Below are 18,967 nucleotides of genomic sequence, written 5' to 3'. Positions count from 1 at the left end.
TGCTGTCCTTAGTAAGAAATATATAGTACTAAGTAAACTAGGCTACTCCGCGATTATATATACCAACTACTGGTTTTAGTTTATGTAGTTTAAAACTGGTGATTTTGAAGTCAATGATAAAGAACGGAGTGAATAGATTAGTGAACTCTAATATTTACTAGATAAAAACAGAGCATAAACTCTCACAGAACATACAGATAAGTTAAATATACCTGGAACTCAGTTGGTTTACTGCTCTGTTCATAATATGTAGGCATTCAACTAGTAAACGCCCACTAACGGCGGAATTAATGTATGGAATTTTTTTTTAGGTAAAACTGCCTCGGAAGTACATTAAATAAAGCAACACTTAATAATCTTATTTGAAATTTAAATAACTAAAAGCTTTAAGCTGTAATTTCAATTGATTTGTAGGCAACAAACCGACCGCTTGCAGTTTATTAATATCTGCACTAAAATCAGTAACGTCCTAGTCGTCGTTTCACCACGCACATATACTTGGGACTCACATAGATTACTAAAATAATCGTAAGTTTACAGAATAGATCCAAAAGGAAAGAAAGTAGCTACTGTATGAACCGACTTAATATGCAATTTTAAACCATTTCAACAACAGATTTCATTGCTTGTCGGATAAAAGAAAAGAGCTTTCTGTAGAAAACAATCCCTAACGACGTAAATAAAGGTCTATTTATAATCATGTGTGCGTTTGATGAAAGGTGTGGTGTATCACCAGCAGTTTAAACTGAATAATGCTCTTAAACAGAAGTCTATCAACATCGATTGAATAAATTGAATGACGTATAGTGTCAAAGAATCTAATATAATAGCGAGTAACAAATGCAAAGTCATTCTTTTTCATGACAGCGCTCAGTCGCACTTTCGAAGATCTGAAGTACGAAAATGCATTAATGATTGCATCGATGACGAGCCTACATCGCTCTTTCGATACAGTATCAGCTAGTAATGTAATATGAACCGGCTGTAATATGTAATTAACCAATTTTTCGCAATAAATATTTTTAGGGTGAAAAATGATCAGTATATATGCAGGTAGCTGTAGGTTCTCGTTTAGTATAACGGGGTATTAGATTTACATAATCTAGAACTTCTACTATAAGTGACACGCCAGTATTAACTAGTCTAGTGATTTTATAGTAAAACTAAATATCGCAACATAACAACCTTCGACCAAGTATCAAAATTACCAAGTACAACTAAAAACACACAATATTTTAAGGAAAGTAATTACAATAAGTGGCGGAAACTTACTTGTATTATCAACGTTAATACAGAATAAATAATTATAGGATAAAAGACAAAGCTATAATTTTAATACTGTTGTAACTGTCAAATATAAATATAAATAACGGTAATAAATAATGGGCATCTAATTTTTTTCCCAGAGCACAGAACTGTTTTTTAGTTAGATCGTATGTTATTAAAATGATATTACTAAATTATAATACTAAAATAAGGCAATGCTTAGACAGGAGAGCTGCAAAAATACATGTAATTTTTAAATGTCCAATTTACTAACAATGTATGTTTGACTTTAATAACAAAGATCTTCTGTCGTTCCTTCCGATATTTTTAATGCGCCACAATAAAATATACTACGACATAATCCTGAAATTCATATAAACCGGTCTGTTATTGTTATAACCTATTTTATCTGTCCTCGCTCCTTCTTTCAACCTATTTAATGTGAGTTTTAACGTTTTTCAGCTTCATGAAGAAAATTAAGAAAGGTGAAAAAATATTTCTGAAAGAACCTAACTGTTATACTACAAAATACTGTTATACACTTATTAATAGGTAAGTGATACAGTTATATTGGCAATATATATATCTCTATGTAAGGCTATAGAAAAAGTGCAAATAGCAGTTAACAAGATCAATAAATGGACTAGAGACTAGAAAATACGGCTTAATAGTTCCAAATCTCTCCATGTTAATTTTGCGCTTCGGCGAAATTACAAAAACCTAATTATATCACTTGACGAATGCTCGATTTCAAGTAGAATCAGCTTAATATTTCGGCGTTCATCTCGATGGTAGGTAAAAGGAAGGTACTCTCAACTTGACCTAAAATCAAAGAGATTGGGTTATCAGTCAATCATAAATGCACCTAAAACAAAGTTCTACGATTAATTACCAATGCGTATCGCGACGTAACCAACGAAGCTGTACGATGACTGGCCTCGGAATCAAAGCGATAAACGAAGTGCTCCAAGATTTCGCCTTAACACATGAAATAAGGTTACCAAGTCACAGAAACCCAGAAGGCTGCTGGACAACCCGCAGGATATCAGAAAATTGAAGGGAACCAAGCCACATGAACTTGTATAGTGTATGGGTGTACTCTTAACTTAAGCTTAACTACTTTTATTTTAATTTGAAAAATACATATTGATATATTAATTCTATACTGGCATTGATCTATTAAAGAACGTAAAATAGAACACCAGTAGTAGATCAATTTGTAAATTAACACTGTACTGAACATTTGTAATGTAAGATCTAATTAATTAGAAAAAAATAAGTGTCAATTAATTATTTTTATTATGGTTTTTGTTCTCAACACATAAATATTTGGGTGTAAACATATCCGTTATTATTCAATATCTGTGTTGTAAACCAAATGACTATAAAAAAATAATTTCAGATGGTTTTATTCGAACTTAAACCTTAAACTATCTATATATAGACATATTACTCATCACCACCATTCAGACTATATTATTACCACTATTCACATAAACACGTAAGTAGACCCCTTAACGGTCGTGTGATATTATATTATTACATATTATCACAAATTTTCACGGAATATTTTTTGTGATGTTCATTTATTCTGTTAATTATGCACCGAACTTACAGTACACACAAATATTATCAGAACTCACAGTAACTCACAGTAAATATTAAATTTGTTAATCGATTTTGCCATGCGGACCGGTGGAAAACCTATCAAACCGAGTCTATTTGAACCGTCGCAACTGTCGGTATTTTTCGCGCAGACTACCAATTAAAACTCGAATCCAAATTTCGTTCTTTTCAAAAATATTTGCATTGATAAAGAGACCGATTCGTACAACACGTGTCGTCGGTCTGGCCCCTATACCACCAATCCCTGTTTCGATTACGGGCCATTCCGGGGAATTCGTCAAATCGCCGACAGCCCGGAGCTACGGCATCGATGCGTTGTTTCGACTTTGCCGACGTATTGAAATATCCAAAATAGCTTCGCGTTATTTGATTTTTGCTCGTCTTTAGTCGAGATTATTTTCTTATGGGAACGATGAGGTAAACAGGGAATATGTATGTCTTTTAAAGTCAAAGACAAATTGAATGCTGATTGGGTTTTTTTATTTCTAATAATACAAACAAATCTGGGACAACATTGTTGATTAAAAAAGTAGAAAATTCGAATATTTTATATTATTGCGTTGAAAACTATCGACTGAGAACAACTATCGATTTTTTAGTAATTGACTAATTTTTACTATTGACTGTTTCATTCAACTACTTTTATTCGACTACTTTCAGTCGTGACTAGTTCATTGGACTGTTTTTCGCAATTAGTCAACTACTTCGACAGATAGAAACAGTTGTAACTCGTTTTATACTGATTAGTTTTTGAACATTAAACGTAACCTTTTAAACGTTAATCTGTTTTTATTGAAATTTCAACAAAAAATTATTTTAAATAGTTCTAGATCACCTATAATTAAAAACATTATTTTACTTAAAAAGGGTGGGTATCAGTAATTTTAAATATATAGATACGTACTAAACTATTAAAATCTTTCATTTTAGAAAAATATGATAAGTAACTAATTTTAATATAACAAATAAAACGATATAATCATTTGTTTCAAAGTATTTTATGGCTGAAACGAGATTAGTCCTTGTGTGAGTTACTCAATATACATTTTTTTCCTTTAATATTTTTACTGCTGAGGATTAAAATAGTAAGTTCATAAGTAGGCACGGTGAGCGCAAACTTGCAAAATTCAACTTGCACAATCTTTTTATGGAAAAGTCACAAACTAATATTTTGTATGTGCTGTTCCATAGGCTTCAAATGTTTTAAAAGTAATATATCGCAATAAATGTATCGAAAAATTTCTTTCAAGGGATTGAAATGCCTGTAAGGAAAATGGTTAACATTACAAAGAATTCGATAATTCTATTTCAGTGTTATGTCGAAGGTGGCAATCTATACGCCGTAAGATTGTGTATCTATAAACTAAAATAAAACGGAAAATAGAAAATATATAAGTGCAATATAGTGCACCAATATAGAGCTTTGAAACAAATAAAGGCCGCCTTACTGAGAACAATGTAATTATACACGGATTTTAGCAACAATTATCAAACAAAATGTGCTGAAGAAGTGACCACCTTCATATGGGAAGGTCGAAAACGAAAATAAGTATGCATCAAAGAAGTTGGAGAAATGTTAAAAGCACATGGTTCTGCACATTAACCAAAAATATATTTCACTTACCTCCAGCGATTTGGGCCCACTAACAGTCAATACTTGACAGTTTGCCGGCTACTGTTAGTAATTTACATTTCTTTAGCAACTGTCCATTTACATAATACCACAATAAAATCCAGTTTAAAATACTAGCAACAATGTTTAAAGAGCTGTGCCGCGGAAAGGGGGTTCAAGAAGTGGTGGAAGCAACTTGAAAATGTTCTCGAGTCAAATAATTGCAAGTGCCAACAATAGTTCGTCGTTGAGTGACCTCTACCAGCCAATTCAGAAGAAGTGTGAGCTACTTCAGAAGAGTAACGGATGAAAAAAGTACAAAGATAAATAACGATCAGCAGAAAATTTAAAAATAATTTCCGGATAGGTCATGTGTATTTCTTTCCATTCTTTTGGTAATAAAAAGTTTAAGCTGTTTCTATGATCTTCATAACTTTCATCATTTTATATTAGGTGTCTTGGATTATCTAAAATTTCAAAGTTTTAACAGTACTCTTATCGTATTACTAAAGGCTGTATTATAACTAAAAGTCTAATAATCCATAATTGTGTAATGAATAAATAAAGTTAGTTTTTAAAAATAGTCCCTCTATTTCATAAAGCAACAATAAAATCCCTCCCCTTCTCATTAACTATCCTATCCTGGATATATAGCCTCTCCCCTGTATTGAGTATCTGATCTCTTCTGATGTCTTATAAAACAGCATAAAATTAATACATTTACTAACTACCTTGCATATATGTACAAATAACAAAATTTTCTGTAACTATATTATAATTCTAATATTTATGTCGTCCGTTTTTCTTAACAAGCGAGTAACCCTTAACTAGCATGGGAAATATCGTCTGAAAATAATAGAAGAGTTCACAAAACAGTCGAATTAGTCGATGGTCAAAAAACTAGTGACGGAAAATAGTAACTATTATGTGAGTCAAATGTAGGCTTCCATTGTTTCTCTACTTGTGATAACCGACAGAGTCATACTAATTTTGAGACAGGAAATAGCAGAGATAATTGTTTGATTCACTGTGTTACACAAACCAGTTCATTTTAAATAATTTTAAATTGACAAATAGCCGGGTGATAAAAGGAATGGAATCCCCGATATATTTTATATATTTATATTATATCTATATAATCGTATTTTAATATTGGGAAGGTAATCATGACATAATATAATAAAAGTAATTGGTTATTCTTTTCATTCTAAAATGGATAACATGGAATTTTTTTAACCATGCCATAAAGAGTACGGAGATGTACGTATTCCTTTTCGAATTTTCTTTGGTTTATTACGTTCAAAATAAAATTTTCTTTCTTCAAAAGGCTTGAGGCAACATCGAGAGATCTAGAGAATTGAAAAAGTTAATTAAAGAGGGGCCTAGTAGTTGCCAAGATAACATAAAGTCGTCAAAATCACTTTACTATTATTTGCTCTTTGTCAATCAAAATTTTGTTCCTTTTACCCTATTACTTTAAATAATATTAAAAAATAGAGTTCCAAAATGCTGCTATGTTAATGTACAATATATTGTTATTCATAATCATACTACAAAGAAAACATACAACCATATATATTACGTAAGCACAAATTCGAGACACTATTTTAGAGGTCGCGGCTAGGGAGGCAAAATCAGAAAATTAAAAATTAGTCGACTGAAACTAGTAAGACCGAATGTAGTATCTGAAAGTATTGGACTGAAACAGTCTATACTCAAAAGTAGTCAAATCAGTCGGACCGAAAATAGCAACTGAAACAGTCGACAGTAAAAAGTAGTCAATTACTAAACAGTCGATAGTCCCTCAGCGCTACTCCTAACGTAGGAAGACCCATATATTTGTGCCACAATATTCATGTATGGCCGACATATACCTTTTCCTTGCACCTAATTTGGATTAATACACAAAAAGGGACTTTTTAGACGCGAACCCTCTAATAAACAACAAAAAAGTAGCGGTGACTGTGATTTCTCCTCCACACAATTTGTAAAATCCAGAGAGCGTCATTATCCGCTGCGACAGCGTTGCCGGTGTCCCTCGGAACCTCTTCACGGTCTTTTCACCCCCGTACCCCCAATTCCGCCCAACCCTCGACGGCAGCGTCGATGACAAACGGGCGCGTCCCCCTTTAAGTTTTTATCCCTCCCGGCGGAGGGTTTTCTTCTTTTAAATTAAGGCATCCGAATTAGAGGAGATTCCGAGGGGGGCAACAGTTCGCGGTCTAATGAATGCGAAGAAGTGCAAGATTGGTCTGATATTAATGAGTCCGGGCCGTGAAGGGGCGATTTTTAAAAGGTTTTTCGTGGAAAATTGTCGCGGTCGACCTGGAGAGGATATGGTGGGAGCGACGCGGAGCGGGGAGGAAGTTTCGTATCGCCGGTGGTGGAAATTGTGCGTTTATTCGAGAGGTCGCTCGCAAACAACGTTATTACTTTTAGGGCCCGGGGCCGTCTCTTGGAGTACTATTATTAGACGTTTATTTTGAAATTGGTCCCATTTCGTTCGGCATTTATTAATTAATTATTGTCTGAAAATAATCCCTGGTCGCATAAACATCATTTAATTCCTCTGCCGTTCGATTCGCCTCGAGATTCGATTGGTTACGGGAGCTTGGCGAACAAACTGAAAATCGAATCAGGCGAAATTAATGCGAACGGAACTCTTTCTCTCGGATATTTCGTTCCATCTGATATTAGTGAGGTTTTTAATTTAAGGAAGGAATTCAGTTGAAAAATATACTAATCGTTATACCAATTAGTATATAAGTTTTATGTTTCTAGTTTAAAGATAGAAAGGGAAAAAAAGGAATATTATAAGCAGGAATAAGAAACAGGCAAGAAGAAAAAAACCAAAAATATATTTAAAAGAAAAAATCGGCACCTATTTTATAAGTTATGATGACAATCTTATGGCTACAATGTCAAGAAATTATCTTCAATATTTAATATATTACATATTTTAGCCGCAGCTTGATAGTGATGGCCACTAGTTTCAATCAAAAAATACATTTCCGAATAATAATATTGATCCTTTGTGATAGTAAATCTATAGATGGTACTGATAGTGACGCTATGTATGGGAAAACCAAACTGTTGTATTTTCCTGATAATTATTTCATATTTGTTCACAATATGTACGTTCACCAAACAATTCCCAAATATTGTAAAACTAAAATTAGCACAAACGGTCTGTTATCGAGTTTTGTAATTTGTATTTTGTAACAATATAATAAATTAAACAAGTAATATGGTGACGCCGAATGCAGTGGACGTCGAAAGTAGATGGTAACACCATAAAACATCAAAAAAATTCGCAAAACCGTTTTAAATGATCGAAAACTGAAGTTGCGTGAGTTAGCTAACATCGCAAAGATATCAAAAGAACGTGTTGGTTTTATATTACATGAGAATTTGACTATGAGAAAGCTCTGTTCTGAAAGTGGGTGCCGCGTTTGCTTACTGACCAAAATCAAAAAAGTGTTAATGATTCCGAGCAGTGTTTGATTATATTTAAATGTAAGAAACCAATTTTTTTGCATTGATAGATGGGTGGATCCATCATTTTCAGGAATAAAACCGATCATCATCTGAGTGGACAGCAAGTGGAAACAGGCCTATTTTGAGGCAAAAGATAAATCGTTCTACAAAAGTGATATTGAAATGTAAATCTCCATCAAGGGCCACACAATATGATTCCAGTGCCACTCTGGAATGATTATTTAGCTCTTTATGGACATTATGTTAATGAATAAAACCAATTTTGAACAAAAAAACCGTTTTCTTTGTTACGCCCGTGACTTTTCAGACAATGTGTTATATTACTACCACCATAAAAGCAATCACATAACATTTTGAACTATTATTTTTTCTGATTCATTTTGGATTTAGAATAAATATGTATATAGTCACATCATTGATTAATCATTCAATCAAGATCAATTGATTAAAAAAAAGTGTGTCACAGTGAACCAATTGTAAAATAATTTATTATTTCACATAAAGGAAAAGCAGGGAAGTAAGAAGAGCAGCCATATATCTACGAAGTATACACCAACAAAAAGTGAAATTTCAATAATTACTCATTCAGTTTTATTTCACTCCTAATATTATTATATCGTTTTACTCATTTATATTCATATTTTATTCATTATATATAAAAATGTTTGGACCTTTTCTAATATAGTCATAAATTCCTATTCTAATATTGCATTTTCTATTTAGACACACTACAAATTGGTTTTTTTTCAGTCCCAAATTTAATTTCCATCTCGGCGCTTCGATTTCATATTCCATCTGTTTCAGATCTATATGTAAAAACACCTCTATCGACATTTCTATTTATTTAAATTTAGTACCGTATAAATTTCTATTCTAATGTTGCATTTTCTATTTAGGCACAGTACAAATTCGTGTTTTTTTTTCAGTCCTGACTTTAATTTCCATCTCTTGGCTTCGATTTCATATTCTATCTCTTTCAGATCTATATGTAAAAGCACCTGTATCGACATTTCTATTTATTTAAATTCAATACCGTATAAATTTTTATTCTAATATTGCATTTTCTATTTAGACACAGTACAAATTCGTGTTTTTTTTAAGTCCTGACTTTAATTTTCGTCTCTTGGCTTCGATTTCATATTCCATCTGTTTCGAATCTATATGTAAAAGCACCTCTATCGACACGGTTGGTCTTTAACTTTTATAAAGCTTTGGTTGGTTTTAAAATATTTTGATATAATGTTGCCAGTAATAAGGAGATTTGTATCTAGCCTGTATATATACTGAATTATTCTCCTAATTTTATTACTTAGACCTCTTTGCTCTCAGATAATCTATAGTGTATCTCTTCTTGTACCGTTAAATAGTTTTTCTAAATCAATTAGACTAGATATATTTTTTGCATATTTCTTTCTTCTCGGAATTTGCTCTGAAATTTTAATAGCGACTTATCTACTATCGATTTTAGACGATTTTTTATAATTTTGACATATATCCTCATGACCGTGCACAACATAGTATTCTCTCAGTATGTCTACTAGATTGTTAAATTTTATCTGTGTTTTATTGTCATCTATGCTTTTTTCATGTCTTTTTCTTGTTAGTCGATATATTTAATCGTATGTTACTTTCTGCAGACAAAGCTATTGCTGAAAGTATTCCTTCCATCCCTCTTCGTCATTTATTTTTTTACCTACAGTTATTATGCCTCTTTTGTCATTTTTGTGACTATTTTTGCTCTTTCGTAAGTTTTCAAACTTTCTAAAGAAGTTTTAGATGTTTTTTGCAGTTTGTTCCCATGTTTTCTACAAGTTGTACCCATGTTTATTTTTGTCTTCATCTATCTTTCGTTTTAATTTTGCTGGCTTTTTATATATCTCGTAGTATTTGGATGATTGTTCATTCAGTTAGATTCATTAGGTTTTCTTCTTTTGTATTATTTTCATTCTTTTTTCTTCGTGCTATCATTCTGTGTGTTTTTAGTCAGATCTTCTACTAATACTAAAGGCCAATTTCGTTGTGTCTAATAATGATCAGCCCTTGAATAATATCAGGGTTGTTCAGTTGATTGTTGTCAGTATTATTTCATCTCTCTGACGAATTTCTGGGCTAAAAATTCTGCATACTTTCCGCTGATAATTTTCTGTTGCTAATTAACTCTTAAGCTATTATAGTTTCAAAAGCAGCTATATCTTCCTATTTTTGCTCCACGTCTCACTCTAGCGCCCACAAACTCTTTCCTCTTTCCTCTCTGCTTATTTTACTTTCTTTGTATATTGACAGATTTTCTCATGATTAAAGATTTTGTTTGTATCTATCATATCATTTATGCAGATGAACGTTGTCAATTGCCAAACTTCCGTATTTCTCGATAATCTACAAATTATAAAATTTTGTCTCTATTCTAATTTTGATATCTATTCTACTGCTGAATATATTCTATAATTTTCTGTACAGATTGTTTATTTTTCTATTTCCTTTTCCAGTCTCGAAATTTAACCTACATTATAATAGAGTTTAGGAAATCGGGGAATTAAATGAAGCAAAATCCAGCCAAACAAAATCCAAATAAATAAGAGAACTGCTTGCGTAAATATTCACACAGTTAAAAACGGCCATCAAAGAAGCGATATCAATTAATTGGAACCAAATTAATTACGAAACCATCCTTTGCAATATCGACAAATGAAAAACAAATCGCTTATAACGTAAATATTATATTTTGCGACGTAATAATTAGTTAAAATCACACGATGCGTCGAACATTTGTATCATAATCGCAGTGGTTATTTATGCGCGCTTGTGTGTATGTTTGTATATGTACGACTATCATGCAAAAACACATTTGATCGCTACGATCTAGTTCAAACAACGACCGCTCGACCGCTCGACCGCCCGACTAAACGTTTAGATGTTACTGCGAGCGTAGGGGGTTGCGGGGGCGCCAGGGGGGTTGAAAAACTTAGTCAAACAAACGACCGGTTAAATATCCCGTTTTAATTTCATTAGGACGAGTCGCGTGTTTATTTTAAATCGTCCGAAACGTCGATACCGGTGCGGTAATTAATGCAAATTTAATTTGTCAATAAAACCATAGAACTGATTCGGTCAGGATTATAATGTAGGACGTATGAGATCAGTTCGGTTTGTGTGACGTTGTTTTGTTTAGAGATGGCCAAAGAAGGTTTAATTATCTATATACCGACTATATTAATTGTAACCAAGCCAGCTTGGTTGGCTCAGTGGTCAAGGCGGCACGACGGTCCTCCTACTACTGCGATAGTCGCGGGTTTGATTCCTATTGGGGCATGCTCGTAAATTTGTGTTTATGATTGCTTATGACTGCGATTATCCTTAAGGCAAGAGTGCAAATTCCAACAACACTGGGTCAGAATGGATGTCTCCTGAGATGATTTCAAAGTTGACGACTCGCCAGTCAACAGGCTTAATGCCGAGAACTGTGGTTCGGAGCCTAAGTTAAGCAATAGTTGCAGCCCAGATTAACCCTTATTGGTAAAAAAACTAAATTAGAAGAAAAAAAAATATTGTAGGCTGTTACTTCGTTAGCCTGTGAGTCTTTGAAACGGGAGTATTTTTAAAGGGAAATATAAAAAAATAATTTAAAAGAATAGTTAATATATCATTAACCTAATAATATAAAAATTCTGGAAAACCTTAAATATAATTGGAAAATAACCTACTCTTATTTAAATATGAAAAAATCCCCCATTATGCAAAAATTAATATGAAAATATAAGGAAAATTTCCTTTAGAATTCCGTTGATTTCTTTCATCCACCAAAACAACAAAACCTTATATTATTTATCATATTATAATATTTCTGATTTCTTTTTATAAGATCTTTATTAGATACGCTTTGTACAATCTTAATCTACAATTAATTTATTACTACTTTTCCTATGTACTTGGATTAATTAACAAGCAAGACGAGTGCGAGAAAATACATCAGTATGTATTCCTCAATTATAATATTATAATTATTTATTAATTACTAGCTGACCCGACAGACTTCGTCCTGTCAAAAAGATTTGTAATGTGGCAGTTTTTGTGCCTACGTATTTTAAAAAATTCTCCTGAACAGAACCATCACCCTGGTGATAGGGCGTTGTGAATAAAAAATAATTAAATAAAACATATATAAGGATTGAAAAGTAAGTAATCGCTTTATTGTTAATCATGTGAATCATAATTATTATTATTATTATCATTATATTGCTTTGTGGTATACGATGTTTTTTGTTTGATTACCTGGCGCATAGATAAACAAATCTGATGGTTTTCCAACACGGGAACAGGCAACATACAATTGACCATGTGAGAAACATGGGTTTTCTAGATTAATACCACAAACACTTAATGATTGCCCCTGGGACTTGTTTATAGTCATAGCAAAAGCAAGCCGTCAACATGTCTATAGGAAATTTGCCATTACCAATGTCAATGAGTTGTTTAGAGAATATGTTTCCAGATTGGTCATTTTGCAACTCGACACGCATATTCTTGCTTAAATGAAGTACTTTAACATGTTTCCACAAATTGGAGGACTTTAGACATGCATTGAGTTCATCAGCTGGCGTTGATCGTGGAATCACTGGCAATGTTTGACGAAAATCTCCTGCTAATAAAATCATTGCACCACCAAATCGGTTATTATTGCTACGTAGGTCTTTTAAGGTTCTGTCTAAAGCCTCCAAAGATTTTTTATGTGCCATCGTGCATTCATCCCAAACAATCAATTTACATTGCTGCAAAACCTTTGCCATTGCAGAGTTCTTCGAAACGTTGCAGGTTGGAGTTTCATTGCTTTGCATATTTAATGGCAATTTTAGTGCTGAATGGGCTGTTCGACCACCTTCAAGCAAAGTTGCTGCGATTCCCGACGAAGCGAGTGCAAGTGCAATTTTATTTTGTGAGCGAATTGTTGCTAATATTAATGAAATAAGAAAAGGTTTTCCTGTACCACCAGGTGCATCTAAGAAATAAATCCCTCCAGTTTCATCATTTGTTACTTTCATAAGAGTTTCAAATACATACTTCTGTTGTTCATTTAACAGTGGAAGATTTGTTTGAATTTATTCTTTCAAAGCGTTGAGATCATACAGTCTTTCTCGATGCAACTCTTGGTTAAAAGCGTCATGCATTGGACGATTGGGCGCGGTCAGGCCTAATTGAATTAATAGTTTGTTTGACATTATCAAGCACATGTCCTCAATTGAAATCAATGCTTCATTGTAAATTTCTTCACTGATTTGTATATTTGGATTTCCCATTCTATTCCGTATTTGATACAAAATATCATCACACATATAATCTTTGTACTTGATCCACAAATCAATTGGGTTTGATGGGAAGCATGTAGATATGATTATAGAAAACAATGTTCGTACTTGATGAGCGTGTGATGATATTACAGCATCATTGAGAGTTTGATCCCAATGAGCGTTATTTTCAAGCAATTGCAAACGTTGACAGGCTTCTCTGTAGGATCCACACAATTCATCATCAACATTTCCTAACTATTAGAATGATGTTGGGCCACGTACATTGACTAATAGCAGTCGTAAATAAAAACATTCATCATTGCTTGGATGTACTGAATAAATCCGGCCAATCGCATCGGTGGAATATACATCTGTATATCCTGGAACTGGTTTTCCTTGTTTCCGTCGTATAAATCTCCTTGAGGATTGATTCCAGGTATAATATTTTGGCATTTCAGAATATAGCAATGTTTGTGCGAAATCATCGTTTTGGCATGTCTCAAAAAAACTGGTTAATGTAGTAGATGGTGGCTGAGCAGCTCTTTGTACTGCGTTCTGTGCTGTAAAATACACTCTTTGTCCATTTTCTAAATGCACAGCTAAGTGAACAACAGAAGGGTGTCTCTCATGAATAGGAAAAGAAAATATTCGCCAAACTGCTTCATTACTACTGACATAGCGGCCCATTTGGTATTGGGTAACTTCATCATTAGAATTCTCTGCACCAATTCCAATCACAGCCATATCACTCCCTTTGGTTACATATTTGCAAATGTATTTAATCGATTTCACTGAATGGCAAGATTCAACGTTGATGTGTGCTTTAAATGTCTTTGATAAAATGGATGAATATGGAACAATCCAACGATTATCTATTTCAATATCTTGTTAATTTAATTTGACAATTGTTGATTTTCCATTGTCTGCTGTCGATCTGCGACGATACAATGGATAACCGTCATTACCAGTAATTGTTTCCGATATTAATGTCCGTGGATATCGTTTTGAACATTTACCATCCATCATACACGGTGAATTTTGATTAAGAGTTCCACAGGGACCATGTATCATGTTTTTGATAACTACCTCATGCAATCCAGGATCTACTTGTACATTAGGGATTTCAGCTGATATCACTGCATCAACTTCATTTGGCCTTATCTTTTCAACCAACCAAATCAAAATGTGTGCATGTGGCAATCCTCGTTTCTGCCACTCCACAGAATACATCCAGCAGCGTGTCTCACCAAACACATTATGTTTTACGATGAAATTCATTAAAGATTTCAACTTTTGTCTAAAGACTCTGGCTGTAATATCATGACGATCAATGGATGATTTCCCAGGTAATAACTCCTGCTTAATTTCTATCCATTGCGGATTGCATGTAAATGTGATGAACAAATCTGCTGTACCATAATGACGAACATACGACATGGCATCTTGAGCATATTCGTGCATATGCCGAGGGCTTCCGATGTATGTTGCTGGAAGAATAGTCATCCGACCGACATTCTGTGCATTTCCATCAGTATTAATCGCATCTCGAAGGTGAATATACTCTTCAGATCGGAGTTTGGTTTGATTCAACCTGATGAATGTTAATCTCTCCGTTTCAATTTTAACATACATGTCATCAACATATTTGTGATATAATCGCCGACATTTCAATATGTGATTATCTTCATTTTCCCGAATCATTAGGCGGTATGAATAATAGTTCATTGAACTGACTTTTTTGTTGGTTTCAGAACCTGTAAACAGATTTTGTTTTAATAACATTCAAATACATAATATAGTGACTGAGATATTATCGCCATAGCTAAACTAATATTTTAGTTACCTGTAATGGGATTTATCATTTTTATTGATAAATCGTAGCCATCTTCACCTTGCCAAAATATAATGGGATATTGCAGTGCATCATATGAGCGGTGTGTTTCCTTTATACGTTGTAATTGATCATTCCGACGATGTAAAACAATATCACGGGATTCCAAGTTTTCTCCAACTACAACGATAGCAACTTCATCAATAGTTGGTGCATTAAAACGTCTTGTATGTTGACCTGCAGGTGTTTTATCAGCTCTGATTACAATTTTGTGATTATCGGATGGCATCAGATCCAGGGCAGTTTTAAACAATATAATCAATTGATTGCGTTGATGAAATAAATTTTGTAATTGTTCTACAATAGACCTTTTTACTAAATTGTTATGTGCACAACGCAGATCAATTTCTTGTGGTGAATTGCCCATAAAATAAATTTGCAGGAATTTGTTGTCGCTATCTGGCACTGGTAACAGTGAATCTGCTCTGTGATATATTTGCCCTTGTATCTGTAAATAAAAAAAATATTATGGTGTGGTATAAATTAATGGATTGTCAGTGATCAAACTTAAATAATATTTGATCTTAAAAAGTATATATTTAGTTTTAACTAATATCTATCAATTATAAAATATAATAAAAGTGTCACTGAAACTGAATCACCATATAATATGATGACTAAGTGATATATTTCGTAATGATTAAGAAATTGAAGATTAGTAACACATCTTAACTTTGGTGACAGAAAATTTTGTTCGCTAAAATAATTATGATTAACTGCTATAATACATACCTTGAAAGTTGGCATAAAATTTTCCCGAACTGCATTTGTTGCCCCAAATGAAGTCATTTGAAAGCAATTGTTATATTGTTGGATATGTGTCAAAAAGTGTATAGAATCTGTTCCTATTCCTGAAACCAATGAGTACAATGGTTCTGGTGGTGGATCCAATGGTATCAATTTCACTTTACCATTTGCGCAACACAATCCATTGGCTTCGTTTTTGTATTTTAATGCCTTACAGTGTGAGCAAACCAAGTTCATAGAACCAATAACAACACATTGGTAGTTACTGTAGTCAATTGACACATCGTAACTGAAAGCAGCTCGATTCAAACTTGCGCGATTATTAGTTGAACGTCGCGCTCGCGGTTCACGCGTTTGTGATATCCGAATTCTTTCACGTTCATTTCCGTCGTCACGTTCTTTTGCAATACGATTATATCGGTAATTAGCTTGGTTTATAGCATTTCTGGTTCTTCTACCTAAATTGCTTCGTCTTATAGGAGGCATATCAAATATAAATTATTTTTTCACTAATCACGAACTAAACAAACACTAACTAACTGAATTAAATTTTAAACAAATAAAAAATTTTAAATAAATAAAACAATTCGTACGGCTTAAAAGGATTTGAGTTCAAGTCATATCAAATTTAAAAAAAAAGTTGTCTGTTACAGATGACTTTTGACAGATGACAGATGAATTGTCAACTGATACACGAAACAAATTCAAACAAAAAGGGCTTTTTTTAGGGTTTTTCCAGCAATAATTCTAATTTTTCTCGCCGTAGAAACCATCCTTGAACTTCAACGAACATTTTAAAAAAAGATTTGGCCAAATTGGTCCAGGCGTTGTTGAGTTATGCGCTTAGGAACATATTTTGCGATTCATTTTTATATATAAGATTAACTTATAGCTATAGTTTACACTAATAATACACACTAAATGTTTACACAAGTTCGTATGGTTTTGTTCGTTTCAATCTCCTGACATCCTGCGCGCTGTCCAGCAGTTGTATTGCTTCCACGTTAGTATGATTTAGTAATTTTCTTTCGTGTTTCAAGGCGAAATCCTGCACAACTTCGCAAATCCATTTGATTTCCAGGTCATCGTGCAGTTCTTCATTGGTTACATAGCGATAGGCATTGTTAATCAATCGAAGAACCTTGTTTTGACAGCGCTGTATGACTAACTGATTTGAATTTTTAGTGCAACCCCATATTTGCACCCCATAGGTCCAAATTGGCTTTATAATTGTATTGTAGATCAACCTCTTTGATTTTAGATCAAGTTGAGAGTATCTTCCGACTAACCAGTATAGTTGTTTTATTTTGGTTTTAATGTGTTTTGCTTTTTGTCTAACGTGATGCTTCCAATTTAATCTACCGTCAAGATGGATTCCAAGGTATTTTGCTGATACTGCTTGAGGAATCGGGCATCCATTGAGTGATATAATTAAATTTTTTTTATTTCGCCTTAATGCAAAATTAACGTGGACAGATTTGGAGCTATTAATATCTCTGATGCTGTTAAATAACATTGTTGTCTTACATGGATTTCTGGAACATCGTAATAAATATATCTATAAATATATTTGCCCTTTTTGGTGTTAATCACAGTAGTTCCTATCTACCTAAAATTGAAGACACTTAATGTTTTGTTTTGCTGAAATAATCTGTAAATCCATGTTACCATATAATTTTCAAAAACATAAATATTATATTTGTACGTACTTATATTCCTTTTTAGGGACTCTAATGTGGTCTGAACAAGTTCTTGAACGATATCAACGTAGAACTTGTGACTATGTTTTCCTTTTCGATTTATTAAGATAAAGGTTTTGTGAATAAACACTTATTGTGTATTTCACTTTGGTTGTATAGATCGAAGGTAATGAAAGACATTCTCTTACCTTTATGAACTGCGTTTTATTTAAGCCTTCTCTTTCACAGTTAGATATGTAGCTATCCATGTTGAAATGCAAAGAACTTGCCTTTCTTTATTCATATAGGAGCTCGTACGGGGTTCATTCTTTACAATTGAATACCGTTTCTGGGCTAGAGCAAGATTCCTTGAAAAATAATGCACTCTATTTAAACCTTTATTTCCTTAAACACTAAAACATTACTTCACAACAACAAATTTCCTTAAAATTATAGCTTATTTGATTGGCCAAGTTCGGCATTGCGCAAGGCTGTGGATGGAAATTTGATTAAGTCGTATGACAATCAAGGATTTAGTGTCTGGTATATAACGTTAAGGCATATAATGTCCATGAGCTTCAGAGACCTTAATGAGCCAGGGGTTTCTGACATTTTCAACAATACTTGTGTATAAATAGTACACAGCCTAGCAAATAGAAATTTTGAAGTTCGTATAATCATTGAGACATTTTAAATATCTTTATACATTAAAGCTTAGCTTAAATACAAATTTGGTCGTGGATGAAGTTATTATAATTGCTCGTGTTATAGGTTTACAAAAATCTATTTTAAAATTAAATTTGTTAGGTATATAAAAATTTGTGAATTTTACATGCAAAATATTATACATACTTTCCTATAGCCCTTTCAGTTGCATTTGTGTCTACATTCGAGTTTAGAAATGTTTAGGAGATTGGTGATATTTAGTACAATTTGAACATATCTTACAAATTCTACTCGTAGGTTCCATCTGGTTATTTTGCTGTCATTGGATATTCTGCAGACGGTATGAGCCTGCATTGTTTAATTTTCCTTCCTAGTGTAATACCAATAATATTTCGTTCTTGCAATTCTAATATTCCAGCAAATTTTACGTTTGATGTGTTAGAAATACTCTCTCCTATTATCGGTAGGTTGAAGCTAACTCATTGTGTTCACCAGAACTATATAAACACCATAAAAGAATGAGGTTATATGTAGCCGAATAGTAAATATAAATGACATATTTTGTGGAAATTTTAGTTACAAATTATATACAACCAACAATAAATCAAGAGTCGAACTTCGATAAATCCTTGTTACATGAACTTCTTGTATAGAATTTGACAGGGCAAAATTGATTTCATGAACATATAATGAAGAATAA

At 33.1% G+C, this 18,967-nt stretch overlaps 2 protein-coding genes across 3 annotated transcripts in view; one reads left to right on the top strand and one right to left on the bottom strand.

Annotated features, from left to right (window-relative positions):
- The window catches only part of LOC143197864 (limbic system-associated membrane protein-like), a 487,089-nt gene that overhangs the window by 276,949 nt on the left and 191,173 nt on the right, over positions 1–18,967 (top strand). The gene's annotated exons all lie outside the window — the stretch shown is intronic.
- Positions 14,083–15,565, bottom strand: LOC143198240 (uncharacterized). Its single transcript, XM_076407369.1, has 2 exons — positions 15,128–15,565; positions 14,083–15,038 (listed from the first exon to the last, which is right to left on the bottom strand). Exons 1-2 carry the CDS (start codon positions 15,540–15,542, stop codon positions 14,173–14,175), a joined length of 1,281 nt encoding a protein of 426 aa, XP_076263484.1. The 5' UTR covers positions 15,543–15,565; the 3' UTR covers positions 14,083–14,172.

Source organism: Rhynchophorus ferrugineus, unplaced genomic scaffold, assembly GCF_030347505.1.
Source record: "Rhynchophorus ferrugineus isolate W39M unplaced genomic scaffold, kcgeb_rfMv2 rfM6, whole genome shotgun sequence".
Taxonomy (NCBI): domain Eukaryota; kingdom Metazoa; phylum Arthropoda; class Insecta; order Coleoptera; family Curculionidae; genus Rhynchophorus; species Rhynchophorus ferrugineus.
The sequence above is the reverse complement of the archived record's forward strand: the minus strand, read 5'-3'. Positions and strand labels throughout refer to the sequence as shown.

Bases quoted from the DNA above. Each gene is read 5' to 3' on its own strand.
- LOC143198240 (XM_076407369.1), bottom strand. From the start codon at position 15,542: ATGGGCAATTCACCACAAGAAATTGATCTGCGTTGTGCACATAACAAT. The intron at 15,039-15,127 runs GTAACTAAAATA...ATCTGTTTACAG, and splicing joins AATGATAAATCCCATTACAG to GTTCTGAAACCAACAAAAAA.